General features: G+C 41.2%; 1 protein-coding gene across 1 annotated transcript; it reads right to left on the bottom strand.

Annotated features, from left to right (window-relative positions):
• Nucleotides 1–276: 276 nt before the first annotated feature.
• NEURL1B (neuralized E3 ubiquitin protein ligase 1B) lies at nucleotides 277–13,809 on the bottom strand (the record flags this gene model as incomplete). Its single annotated transcript, XM_083351107.1, has 5 exons — nucleotides 277–1,233; nucleotides 3,553–3,678; nucleotides 5,640–6,347; nucleotides 12,054–12,614; nucleotides 13,740–13,809. 5 exons carry the CDS (start codon nucleotides 13,807–13,809, stop codon nucleotides 989–991), a joined length of 1,710 nt encoding a protein of 569 aa, XP_083207233.1. The 3' UTR covers nucleotides 277–988.
• Nucleotides 13,810–14,898: the final 1,089 nt, after the last annotated feature.

Genomic DNA, 14,898 nt, shown 5'->3' with positions numbered 1-14,898 from the left:
CAAAACCAAACTAACAACATGACTTCTTCTGCCTGCAGGGGCCTACTACTTTCTGCACAATTCTCCAGATCAGAAAGCACTTGGTAATTGCTCACTACAAAAGCCTGGAAGTATCAAGTCACACAGAGGTGAAAAATCAAATCCTGAGAGGATCTTTATAGCTCTCTGTGTGTGCCAGACTCTCCCAAGAAGATGCCTTGTTCTTGATTTCATAAACTGAGCCACAACTTCTTACATTTGGAGGAGAGAGAAAAAAAGAGTAGTCCATGTTGTAAACAAAAAATAAAGCTTAATAAACTTAGATTTATGAAAATATCACTGCTCTTACACATTTGATTGGGAATAATTGATTAATTAAATCATCCCTATTCATGATCTTGACTTATGAATAATATGAAAAATACTTTTAAATTAGCAAATTAGGTAACAGCACACTCATGACCTGTTGCTCCTGCAACCCTAAGTAAGAATAAATGAAAATTTACTCTCATCTTTTCTATTTGAACTGGCTTACAAATCAAACTAATCTTTAGCATTCCTAGACTTAGCAGGGAAAGAATCCCAAATTTTAAACTGGTCTAGTGACTTCTCGTTTATCCCGCTCAAGATAGGTTAGCTGCATATTTCAGTGAAAACAATGCACAAGATCTTTTTGGTTTTCTTTAGGAATCAACACGGCAATTGTATTAGGACTCCTCTACCCTGGGGCCCCACCCTTACTCCTCGGAGCAGCAACTTTCCAAAAGCTCTTCCCACTCTGCAGCTGTACTTTCAGCCTCTTACAAAGACAGAGTGTTTCCCAGTTCACTTAAATTTTCCCTGATTTGTTTCTACTGGTCAAAACATGGAAATACAGACAAGAGTCACTCAGCAACCACTGACCAGCACGATACCCATAAAGCAGGGACAGTAAGGTGTGGCAATCGCTAACAACATTCTTCATCCTGCTCCTCATTAATCACGCCCTGAGGGCTGGGCGTGGGTGAGGTTAAGGACGGTAGATTTTGATAATGTCTTTAATGACCCGTCGGCAGATTGGACAGCAGGCATTGAGCTGTTTCTTCAGTTTAAGACCACAGGTGTTGCACAGGCACATGTGTCCACAGGTATAGATCACCACATCCACCTCGTTGTCAAAGCAAACTGTGCATTCCCCGTTCTTGCTGCTTGAGGGCTCTGGAGGCGAGAACACGGGAGACACTGGAGGACTCAGAGGAGAACTTGGAGCAGTCACTACATGGGATGGAAAACGAAGGACCTGGGGTTAGAAAAGCCACCTCCTTTTCTACAAGTCAGGCTAAAAAGGAGACATCCAAACCATTTTTCTAATGATAAAAAAAGAACCTTTTGTAAAGTAAACATTAAAGAGGCAATAAAGACAGGGGGGGGAAAAAGTTAGGTCATTATACCGGAAGTGAAATCTGACTGCTGGGCAGAGGGGACAAACATCAGCCAGGCATTGGAAACCGTTGGCTAGATGAAAGTGCATTAGAACAAATGTAAGATTAATTTTATATAGCAATATAGAACGGCTTTCCTAAATAACTTTTTGTGCGCCAAAGATGTGAAATGTTATGAATGGAATTTGGGGTGGCTAATATTACATAGAATGAATGTTTGTTGCCTGAGGGGGGGAGCATGGGTGCAATTTTTAACTATTATTTGTAATGATGTGTTTATAATGATAACGATATACTTGAACCAGTCTTTCAGGCTACCTAAAGATGTTTCCCACTTGCACACCCTTCTGGTGCAAAAGGATGATGATGATGACGACGATGAAATAGCATAGTCTTTTAATCCAACTGTGGCTGAGAAGACACAGACTTTGCATTTTACTCATCTATTTGGACTTGCGTACAGATTTCAATAGTGTATGATGAATTCACACTGAATTCTAAGGTTCACTGGATAATAGGATAGTAGCAAACAAAAAACCCTACATTCATTCCCCCCGACTTACAATAGGATAAAACAGAGCTGGAAGGTACCTTAGAGGTCTTCTAGTCCAGCCCCCCGCTATACTGTCTCAGGCAGGTGATTGTCAAGTCTCTTCTTAAAAATCTCCAGTGATGGAGCACCCACGATTTCTGGGGGTAAGCTGTTCCACTGGTTGATTGTCTTCACTGTCAGGAAATTTCTCCTTAGTTCCAGGTTGCTTCTCTCTTTGGTCAGTTTCCAACCATTGTTTCTCGTCCTTCCATCTGGTGCTTTGGTGAACAACCTGGCCCCCTCTGCCTTGTGGCAGCCCCTCAGGTACTGGAGCACTGCTATCATGTCTCGCCTATTTCTTCTTTTCCTTAGACTTGTTGTTGTTAGCTGCGAAGTCTTGTCCGACCCATCGCAACCCTATGGACAACATTCCTCCAGGCCTTCCTGTCCTCTACCATCTTCTGGAGTCCATTTAAGCTCACGCCTACTGCTTCAGTGACTCCATCCAGCCACCTCATTCTCATATCCTTAGACTAGCCAGGCCCAAATCCCGTAGCCATTTTTCCTATGTTTTAGTCTCCAGGCCCCCGATCATCTTAGTTGATCTTCTTTGAATTTTTTCCAAACTCTCAACATCTTTTTTGTGATAGGGTGACCAAAATTGGCTGCAGTATATTCTAGGTATGGTCTTACTAGGGCTTTATAAAGCAGTAATAGTACTTCTTGTGATCTTGATTCTATGCCTCTGTTTATACAACCCAGGATTTTGTTAGCTTTTTTGGTTGCTGCTGCTCAGTCATGTTTGTAACACACGACTGTATGCACGTTTTGACAAGCATTCTTAAATGAGATGAACATATTGGAGAAAACCATACTGAATGCCTTTAAAAATGCTACAATGATTCTAAAGGTGAGAAAATATTTTCCTCCAGCCTAATAACTGGAGCACAGAAAATGCAACTGAAATATAACAATCTTCTATCTCCCCCTCCCTCTCATTTTCCCTCCCTCTCCCACATTCCTTTGCAACTAGATTTGTAATTGAGAGGGAGATGTGATTTCCAATCTACACGGATTCTTTTATGCAGTCTCCTTCAGTGCATTGGGAAACTAAGTACATGCACATTTGCTCTCTCTTTCTGAGGATCAATCAATATTCAGGAAATCAATGAACTATCACAATATGTGAAGAACAAGTATGTCCTGGTGAAATATGACATTTACAGAGTCAGCAGTTTGGCACTTTGCCATTTGCTTTTATTTCCTACCAGTAAGTTCTCTAGTACTAGTTTTGACAGATGGAGATTTTTCTGCTTAGTTGCTTGTATCCCTTAAATGTTGTTCCATAGCTCTGTCAGATCATTTTAGCTTCACTGGGCTTCTGTTGCTGCTTTTACAAAAGAAGATCTGTGCGTCACCTAAAGATGTCCAATGGGCCACTTAAAAGCAACCTCAGGAAATTTAATCTTCCTTCCTCTCAACAAAAAGTATACCATGCTTTAGCACAATTCAGCATGCCTTCTTTCAGACAACTCAGCCCACAGAGCTTGGATTGTACTTTATTTCTTAGGGTACCGAATGTAGATATTCCCACTGCAGCGATCAGCAAACGATCCTTACCTAGGGATGATTCAGAAGCAGATGAAGACCGGTTCACGCTGAACGCCATATCCGAATCGCTGTCATATTGGGAGCCTCCAGGGGATCCTGAGGGGGAGATGGTCACAGGGCTGGATTGTACTGTGCCTGAAAAGAAAAAGTTCTGTCAGCTGCCCAAGTTTTTTTTTTAAATCCCATTTATATCCCGCCCTTCTCCGAAGACTCAGGGCGGCTTACAGTCTAAAGCACAAATCAATGTGCTTAGCACATTGGGTAGGAATCTCTCAGGAACAGGTGTCTCAATTTGAGAACTGGAAAACAACTTCTGTTTCAGCTTCCCAACAGTCTTTATAGCAAGAGTGGTTTCTAACTACATTGTGTTACTTTTTAGCAGGCTTGTCAATTAACAAGGTTAATTGATAATTAACACCCTCTACTCGAAAACAAGGTTCACTCTTCTCCTAGCTTTTGTTTTTAGGCCCAGGACTATGCTGAACTAGGAGAGACCCAAATTTTCTTTGTAAGATGAAATGGATTTTTCATTTAGCACAACCCTGATGCAAGGGAGAGATTTTCCTATTCTTCTAAAATGGCATTATGTCCTGGTAAATAGAGACATTAATAAAATGTAGCCTCGTCTCCCCATTAACAAGGGTACATCCAAAGAAGAAGCATGCCAGCCATGATAGCTAAACAGACCCCTCCTGTTTCAGTACCTGATATTAGAGACAATAAAGAACAGGGTAGACCAGAAGTTCCATGCTTAAGTACCTAGCTCTCTTTTTTTGAGAAGAGAATGCTGATTAGGTGATCCTATTATTTATTTATTTATTTATTTATTTATTTATTTATTTATTTATTTATTTATTTATTTATTTACATTTATATACCGCCCTTTCCCGAAGGACTCAGGGCGGTTTACAGGGTAATTAAAAAACAAGATACAAAAGTTAAAAACAAATTTTAAAAAAATTATATTTGTCCCTGTATAAATAAAACCCCAATTAAAATAAGATTAATCCTCAGCCTGGGCCAGAGAGCTCGATGAGCCAGGTCTTCAGGTCCCGGCGGAATGAACGGGCAGTTACACATGGCAGTTCTTTCTACACTAGTAAATGCTACTCCAGAATCTGATATTTTCCAGCTATTAAACAATCCCTTCAGTTGTACTAAGTGACTTGTAAGTCCTACCTAGCAGTGGTGCCAGAGAGCAATGATAGGATTATCACAGATCCTTGCTAGCTTCTTCTGTACTTGTACTCTGGTTGGATACAAATTCCTTCCTTTTTGCCTGAACCTAGTTTGCTGAAGGGACACGGTGGCTCAGTGGGTTAGGATGCTGAGCTTGTTGATCAGAAGGTCGGCAGTTTGGCGGGTTGAATCCTGAGTGCCGCATAGCAGAGTGAGCACCTGTTACTCATCCCAGCTTCTGCCAACCTAGCAGTTCGAAAGCACGTAAAAATGCAAGTGGAAAAATAGGGACCACTACGGTGGGAAGGTAACAGCGTTCCGTGTGCCTTTGGCGTCCAGTCATGCCGGCCACATGACCACGGAGACGTCCTCAGACAAGCGCTGGCTCTTCGGCTTTGAAACGGAGATGAGCACCGGCCCCTAGAGTCGGAAACGACTAGCACGCATGTGCAGGGGAACCTTTACCTTTTACTAGTTTGCTGAACAATGGAAACTTGTGCAGACTATTTAACTTCAGTTTATAAAAAGGGGTTAAAAATACATGCTTGACAAACAAAAGATATGACAGCTGGTTCTGTCCTTTTACTTAGGTATAACAAAATAACGGAGCTGGATGGGACCTTAAAAGTCTTCTAATCCAGCCCCCTGCTCAAGCAGGAAACCCTATACGATTTCAGACAAGTGGTTGTCCAGTCTCTTACTAAAAACCTCTAGAGTTGGAGCACCCAAAAGATGTAAGTTCATATTTTAACCATCCTCATACTAGTCAAATAAAAGTACAAAGCGTTTAGCCAATTGGCTGTTGCACGCTAAAACGAAAAAAGGGTCTCTCTTTTGAGCTGTAAGGCTTTTCATTGTTTCACTAACACTTCCGTGATATTATTCTGGTCACTAACTTTGATGCTACATTTACTTACCTAATATTTTTAGCTGATTGATTACACCATGGATTGAGAAGAAAACCCACAGCGATTGTGAGGTATCAACACACATCAGCATCCCACGGCTCATCCCGTTGATTCCATGATGCACTTCTCCATTTGGCAAAAGCACAAAGTTGAGGACGTCACCATGGTTGAGGACTGGGAAACCTCGGCAAACCACCCAGTACTCCTTGCGATCCAGAAGAAAATCTGGATCTGCTGGGAGCTCATTTGTCCGTAAAGTACCGGGATCACAGGAAGTGATACCAAAGGTGAGGGCCCCGTAATATGGCAAGCCCAGGTGTCCCACTTCCACAAATAAGCTTTCGCCGATGTGCAAAGGTCGATCAGAAAACACCAAGGTCCTGTTGCTTTCTTGCCAGTTGGTGCAGCCGGACATACGATCCTGAGAAAAGTTAACATCAGGCCCATGAGTAGGGTGGAAATGAAGATCTGTGTCTAGAAAGGCAGGCACAACTTGGCCAAGCTGCCTCCTGCTTGGGCAGCAGGGGATTGTATGGTTATCGGTGGGCAGCCCAGGCATACGGCTCAAATTCAGATTCGCAATTTTGGCAACCACTTGATTGTTCTCCAGCTCATTGTTGTTAAAATTGGCCGAATCGTGGTTGCTCTGAGGAAGGCAAGTGCTGAGTCGTGCGTTGCTCAGACGGGTGGAGGTCATGGTCTCCGCAAACATGCTATCTGTAAAGTGAAGCCAAGATTACAGATAAGCTACAAGCGGTGTCCCATTCAGACTATTGTTCTGAGCTCTGTTATGATTCTTTTTACTTTAGCCCATTTTGAGTAGGTTATTAATAGTTTCAGCTCTAATTTCGTCATACATAAATGTCAGAAGCAGTGTTTTATACCAGCCCTTCTGAGTTTTCATAGTTACAGACTAAACCAGTTTGTTCTAGTGGTTAAGATTGCAGTCTAGAAACTGTTAAGCCCCTGAATTTTAATCTGATTTTAGCCAGCTGGGTGAGCTAGTCTCTCTCTCTCTGAGCCCATCTCACCTCACAGGGTGGTTGTTGTGGGGAAAACAGGAGGAGGAAGGAATATTAGATAAGTTCACCACATTGAGTTGCTCTTAAAAATAATAAAGGCAGAATGTACAGTAAATTAAAAAAGAAAAAGCATGATGGAAGTATAGAATTTAAAAAAACAGCAGATTTGGGGGTCTGATCTTTTTTGAATTCCAGTTCCCATCAATCCTAATTTTCCTTCGACGTGGCACGGACAGATATTGATAGATGTTTTTTATGATATTATTTTTATATTCGCATTTGTTCTTTTTATGTTTTCTATTTTATTTACTATTGTCTGCTGCCTCGAGTCACCTTTGATGAGATGGGCGGCTATATAAATTTGATAAAGAAAGGAAGAAATGAATAAAAATAACTTGTAGTTCAAACATACTTGGAGGCTGAGGTTCATATGTTAGCTATCCTTGCATTAATTTAAACCCCACTAAGTCAATTTAGTAATAATTTCCCAATTCATTCATGTAGTTCAGTATATTATTAGCGTTCTTTTCAGGAGTCCTTGCAGCTCTTTCTTTTTCAGCCATAAAAAAAGAGTGTATCAAGAGAAAGTCCATTCCTTTTTACTGATTTCCCTCCCTCAAACTTGCAGTTTTTTTTAAAAAAACACCCTTTCCTATCTTCCTCTGCCTTTGTCACTACCACTTTAATTCACCAAAGAGAAACAAGAAAACATTTAATCATCTTACAGATCATTAATAATATATCGGGTAATATGTTGCACATTAAAGCAGCAATTGTGAACTTCAAGCACACTAGATACTTTGTTATTGACAGGCCAGGTGAGCAAGCAAGAGACTCTCCCAGAATTACTCACATCTGATAACTTCAGATGTCAAGAAAAAGGATGCTTCTTATCCAAAAGCAATAAAACTGAAGCAGGCTGCTCCACAGCAAGCCATTCTTTTCACTCTAAGTTGTCACAGCTGAGAAAGAGGGAGGAGGCACATTGAAATTGTGTACTAATTTGCCAGAGGTTTAGGGTGCTTCTAGAACAGGGGTAGGCAACCTCGGCTCTTTTATGACTCGTGGACTTCAACTCCCAGAATTCCTGAGTCAGCCTTGCTGAGGGGAAAGGGAGAGGTTTCCAAGCTGAGCCGTGCTGATTCAGGAATTCTGGGAGTTAAAGTCCATGAGTCATAAAAGAGCCAAGGTTGCCTACCCCTGTTCTAGAACATGGGTCTTCAAACTTGGCCCTTTTAATTCCTCAGCATGCTGGCTGAGGAATTCTGGGAGTTGAAGTCCACAAGTCATAAAAGGGCCAAGTTTGAAGACCCCTGTTCTAATAGAACTACAAAGCAAAAGACATTGCGCAGCATTTTAGCTTTGCTTCCCTTTTCAACTTGTTTCTTCCTCTTTCATTAGTGGTCAGAAAAATGTTGCAAGACACTATGGAAAAAACAGGGTAGCTGCAAAATGCAAGACTACAATTTCTGGCTCGCTTGTCCATTTCCATTTTTTAGACAAGGCACAATGAAAGCCTTGTCTGGAAGCATGCTCAGCTCTCTAATTTTAGGCCACTCTATGCATAGTATTCCACTGAAATCACAGCACGATTTGTGGAAATAATATGGAGAATGCATGAGTCCTACTTGTGGATGACCTAAACCGGAGATAGGATAGGGCAGTGCTGACTCTTAATTTCTCAGTGGTTCTTGATAAAATCAATCATGGTATCCTCTTAAACTTTCTAAAGGGAAAGAGGGACACTGAGTTATTGTGGTTTTCTTCCTTTCTCTGCAGCTGGTTCCAATTAGTATTAATTGGAGGGAAGAAGTTGAGCCTAAAACTTTTGATTTGTGAGGTTTCTCAAAGCTCAATGTTTTAGTTCCTCCTAGTCCAGAATACAGTACCATTCTGCACAAGCAGTCATGGGGAAGTCTTGCTGTGGCAGTACAACAATCCTGGTATGTGAGCTATACTGGTTACCAGTTGGCTTCTAGGGCAATTCAAGATGCTGGATATCGCCTATAAAGCCCTATATTACATAGGGCGTAGCTACTGAGAACCACCTGGCTCCTATAATATCTACCTGTTCTGTGCTGTGACAGACTTGGCTTGCTTCAAGTCTTTTTGATTAAACAATGAACTAGTTCAGGGGTAGGCAACCTCGGCTCTTTTATGACTCATGGACTTCAACTCCCAGAATGCCTGAGTCAGCTATGCTGACTCAGGCATTCTGGGAGTTGAAGTCCATGAGTCATAAAAGAGCCGAGGTTGCCTACCCCTGAACTAGTGAGACTCATAAAGTGGACCTTCTCTACTGCACCTACCCTTTGGAATAGCATCCTTGTAGAGATATGCAGCTGGTCCCAGCTAGCTGGCCTTCAAATGTTCTTTAAAAACCAGATGGCCTAAAAATTACATCCTACATAGAATCAGAATATGATAGACCCAAGTATATTATCAATATTTTATGCCAATATTTATTCTTTCTTTTTAATACAACTCCACAAAGTAGGAAGAGAAAAAAGAATAAAAATAATGTTTTTTTCAATTTCTATTCCTTTTACAAAAAGCATTGGAATATAAGATGAACTCTGGAAAATAAAGTAACTCAGATCTACTCTTTTGAACTGCCCAAGGCCTGATACTGTGTTGTTACTTGGAAAATGTATGACTCTTGAAGAAATGGACAGGACCTTGTGACTGTTATTCCAGTGATCTGTTTATTAGCTCCATGTGTCTCCTGATTGGTAAAAGCTTCCTGGGTTGTGATATAGTTGGATCCATGTGGTGGTAAATTCATGTTTAAGAAAGGGGGTAAGGATCCGTATCTTTGGGGTAAAGCTGTTGAGGTCATCAGAATGTAAGTAGTCCTTAACATATTGCTGGTTGCTTAGCAACCATTCAAAATTAGGACAGATCTCCATAGGACTACTTATAGCACAGATTCAAAATTATGATAGGTGTTTGCAGTGGCCCACATTTATGGACATTTGCAAAGTCCCATAGTCACATGACCACAATTTATAGGGAGGGGTGGTTTGTTTTTTGCCAAAAACTGGAATTTACTTCTGGTTTCTGGGGGAAAAAATTCATTGTAGACAATGGATTCATTTAACAGCTACTGCAACAAATTCGTAAAATCAGATGCTTTCACATGGCGATCTGTTTAACAACCAGCATGATTTACATTCATAAGTTGAGTGCTACCTGTACAGATTCACAGGACTCTGGAAAGAATTTATTATCTGGACTTGTTTCAGTGCTGGGGCGTAATATGGAGGCAGCACTGGTTGATGATTTTTGACAGAATTGGGAAGTATGAAGAGTGTTTATCATGATTATTCTTCATCTTTCACTATCTTTTCTACCTAGGTGCAGATCTTACTTAAAAGCATGACAGGTCTGGAATGTAATTGGAGACTCTTAAGGAGCCTTTTATAAGGGACGCGGTGGCTCAGTGGGTTAGGACGCTGAGCTTGTCGATCAGAAGGTCGGCAGTTTGGCGGGTCGAGTCCCGAGTGCCGCGTAACAGAGTGAGCGCCTGTTACTCGTCCCAGCTTCTGTCAACCTAGCAGTTCGAAAGCACGTAAAAAATGCAAGTAGAAAAATAGGGACCACTCCGGTGGGAAGGTAACAGCGTTCCGTGCGCCTTTGGCGTCTAGTCATGCTGGCCACATGACCACGGAGACGTCCTCGGACAAGCGCTGGCTCTTCGGCTTTGTAACGGAGATGAGCACCAGCCCCTAGAGTTGGAAACGACTAGCACGCATGTGCGGGGGAACCTTGACCTTGACCTTGAAGGAGCCTTTAAAGGAGACAACAGATAAAAAGCCTGCATTGCAGAAGAAGGAAGAGGACAGTCACAGTCCTTCCCTGGACCAAGATGCAAACAGCTAGTATCTTGGGGAGTCGAAGGATGAGCAAAATAATTTTTATTTCATGTACATGGCCTCAACAGTCACTGGCATACATGATTCCAAAAGCTAAAGCGTGACTGAAACTAAGAGCAAACATTTGCAACCTTACTACAAAATAGAAACATGTTATGAAGGAACAATACAAGCATTAAGCCTTTGCCCACACAGATTTATTATTGTTTGATTTAGTTAAAAATCCAAATTGGTCATACTAGAGAACAGAAAGACAGATTTCCATAGGACTTCTTAAGAGGATATTTGTTTGTATTCTGCTTTTTTGTCCTCTGGAGTTCAATACTTCCTTTGAGGAACCTTGTATTAAGCGTGCAGGTTGCTGTTATATGCATGCTCAGGAGATCATAGCAACGAAGGCTTCCTATATTCAACTCACTGGGCTTGCGTGAAGGCTGGATTACTAAATGCCATCCAGACTTCCAGGCTAAGATAGCCTGCTGAATGAGGTATTTGGGATCTTTCCAGTCCCTTAATGATGGCTCCTCTTCAGGTCATCTTGTTGAGCAAGAGGAGGGAGGATGGCTTAGAATGATGGAGTCACCATCATACTGTAGTACAGCCCAATTACCACTTCTGGAGGGGTACAACAGGGACTTTTTGGGTGAACATTTTTCTCCATAGCCCCTTGCTTGAACCTGCCCAGTTTTTAGCATTTCTTTTGTCAGCTTGGTTAGCAGCATCGGATTTTGTCTAATTCTGTTCTAATGGGAAGACAGATAGAGTCTAGCTTTTTTTCCCAACAGGTAAAAAAAACAACCCAAAACACCCAAATGCTAATTTTTGCTTGGAAAATAGTCAACAAGAATTTTGCAAGGCTTTTTTCTGTGAAATGGAAGTGAATACATCTAGGTTGCATTCACAACATGTTCAACCAGGTCAGAGAGAAGCCTACTTTCTGCACAACACTCTAAACTTCACTAGTTTTAATTTCACTTAATTTTTGTGGCTTAATATTGGGTGAATCCAGGCCACTTCACTAGTTTACGGTCAACGTAAACCTAGGAAAAGGATTATTTTTTTTAAAAAATGTGTTGGGTAAACCATGTTTCAGCACAGTGAAAGAATTGAGCCAGAAGTGACCTAACGAAAATGAAAATGAAGAACTTGGTATCTGCAATTTACATTTTCAAACAAGTAGCAGCTTCACTTTAAAATGACTTTTTTCAAGAAGCTAACTGAGAGAATGAGACTGTTCACCTTGTGAGCAAAGGCCAGCTCAAGAAACTATATGGCACTGGAACCATAAATTGAATGCCCTACTTTTTTATCAGTTAATATTTTCTGACATTTCTAACTTCCTACTTCAATCAAAATGTAAACCACCACCACCACCACACACACACACACACACACACACACACACACACACACCGGACAAACTGCAGCTATCTTATTTCAAAGTTCAGAAATTCAATTTGCCTTCCTGACCAGCATATAACAGTTGCTGTTTTTTTTAAGATCAGCAGATAGAAGGATACACCTACCTAGTATTTGCACTTCATGAGTGATTCCATAGACATCTATCAGCGCCCAGAGAGGACCGGAGACTTTGACACCGCAGTGAAACAGAATTGGCTCTTCTTCATTAACGCTGTAGAAAACTCTCCCATGGCGATCAACCCAGAATGCCAGGACATTGTCCCTTAGTGCAAACCTCTCTGGCAGAGCTTTAGCCCAGAAGCCTGGTCGGGTTACCAGGTCTGGACAGGCATACTTTGGAATGTCACCGGCATTCATCTGTGAGGGATCATGAGTTGTGAAGCCAAAACGCAACGCCCCACTCCAGCCATGGTGCACAGATACCAGCTTCAGACGCACTTTCTCATAGAGGTGAATAGGACGGTTAGTGAATGTGACCCCATTGCAGAAACTGTTCCTTCGGATGGCCTTCCGAGAATGGGTATCCAGGCGGATGTTTTTTCCTTTGGCCTGGAAGTGGAATCGTGGAGGCTCAGTAATGGTGAGGACAGATCGCCTCTCATGGTTACCATTGGGCAAGGTGTAATAAGGCCTGTGGGATACGGAACGAGCTTGATGACTGGTCTCTGCAAAAAGGAGGAGGAAAAAAGCAGTTGTTTAGAAGTAGCTCATAAAAATCATTCTAAGATAGGCTGCAACCCTCCGTTTAGTGCGTTGCAAGCTCTTTGCTTCAGGAACAAGAAATTAAATAAATAAAAGCGGACATCCTCTTATTTCTTTTATTTGCAAGATTCTTTGTATTTTTGCAATTTTATTTTTTCTAAATTAGAAAGGCTACATTTCAAGAACAATATGTAACTTGAATCAGATTGTAATGCTGCTAACTAAAGATTGCTATTGAAGTAGCACAAGTTAGTAATGGTGTAATTGATGGGACATTCTATTGTGGACTTTGTCAATTTATTGCTGCATAGTAGTGGTCCCCAACCACTGGCAGTGATGGCGTCAGCAACGGCGGTGGCAGGGATGGTTTTGCACGTGCACCCGCCGCTTGTGCAAATGGAGCTCTACGCGCTAGAATGCTGCTTGCGGGACCTGATCCACAGACCGATACCAGTTTGCAGACCAGGAATTGGGGACCCCTGCTATATAGCATTTACAGAGACACTGTTTGATCAGCTATTCTGGTTTTCAAATAACTATAGGAAATTGATTTGCTAATCTATTTCTAGATTATGAAATATTCGAGGCAGTTGCTAAATAATCACCAACCCCCACTTCAGCCTTCAGAAGTCAGGGATGTCTTTAGTTCTGTATGCAAGGATTTTCTGTGTGCTACCCAAAAGAAGACTTGTCTGATTTAAAAGAGGAAGAAAGAAATGTAAAAGAGAGTTGTGATGCACGTTACATGCCGTTCTTCTTATGACCCTCAAAAACCGTGGCTGGATCAAGGAAGACACATGCTCTTTGAAGTGCTTTAAACCACTAAAGCTATTTTCAACTTACGTACTCCAAAGCAGAAAGGAAATTTGGTGATTCTGAAACAATGGAACATGCTATTCTATTTCAAGGGAATTTTTTTTTATCATGCAAGTATTCATCTCCTTCAGGATATCATGTCCAAGAATTAGTCCACAGACATTAATTCATTTAGCGGCAACAGTTGTTTCAGGCCAAACAACTAAGCATTTACCCCATCTAATCAGTGCAAAAGTCCAGGAGGAGCACAGCTTTTTAAAGGAGGTACCTACTTACTCTGATGAACTTTTTCAATTCTGGATCCAAAGTGCAATACAATCCTACAGAGAACTGATGCTTCATATTTCCACTTTATTGTAACAATCTATATTGCAAGGAATAAATATGTCCTAACTAAACTCTTGTTTTGGTCAGCCTGCATCCTACAACTATATCTAATCCTACCACATATTTGTATTTTTGGGACACCTGTTAAATACCTAAGAGATAGGGGGTAAATATATCCCCACTGTTACGAAAAACCTTTCTGTTCTTGTGGGACAGATTTGTTGTATATGTTTTACTGATTCCCAGTTGATCACCATTTTTGTGAACATATGCAGAAATTTGACCAATTGCATCCTTATCCCTCTTAGAAGCCAAGGTTGTCTGTTGTATCACTCACTGAAAATATCACCATGTCCTAGAACAGGGGTAGGCAACCTTGGCTCTTTTATGACTCGTGGACTTCAACTCCCAGAATTCCTGAGCCAGAACATGCTGAGGGGAAAAGGAGAGGTTTCCAAGCTGAGCCGTTCTGGCTCAGGAATTCTGGGAGTTGAAGTCCACGAGTCATAAAAGAGCCAAGGTTGCCTACCCCTGTCCTAGACCTAAACCTTCCTTGTGTACTATCTATATATCATGGCATGTATATCATCTGAACTTTGATTCCTCCTATTTTACAATTCAGCGGATTGGATTCTATCACACTTCAGATCCAAGGTCAAGAAGGGCCCTCCGGCTTCTTAAAAGCAATTCAAAAGAGCTGACTATGCAGCTAAATGGAATTTTTAATAAATGTGTACATAAGAAAAAGACAACACCTCCTCTTTTCCAGTCAAAAAGTGAAGGGCCTCATAAAATGTTTCATTCAACTTTATCAACCGGTATCCTTACTCTTTCCTGCCTGTTGCCTTTCCCTCATCAGCTCCATAAACAGTTTCAAACTTATAATTTACTTCATCTATCACATATTATTATCACATTAATTTAGCTTTCTATAATATCAGCTTGGCAAACAAGGAAATTATGTGCCTTATAGAAATATTACACTTCCTAATTTTTCATAGGAATAAAGCAGTCCTTCACCAGATATGCCTTCTTCCAAAATCCATATTGACATTCGAACTGATTCAGGACTTTTCATTACCTATCATTTTCCCCAGCCTCTTG

This window comes from Vipera ursinii (assembly GCF_947247035.1).
Source record: "Vipera ursinii genome assembly, chromosome: 2".
Taxonomy (NCBI): Eukaryota; Metazoa; Chordata; class Lepidosauria; order Squamata; family Viperidae; genus Vipera; species Vipera ursinii.
This window is presented reverse-complemented; position numbering and strand designations above follow the sequence as displayed.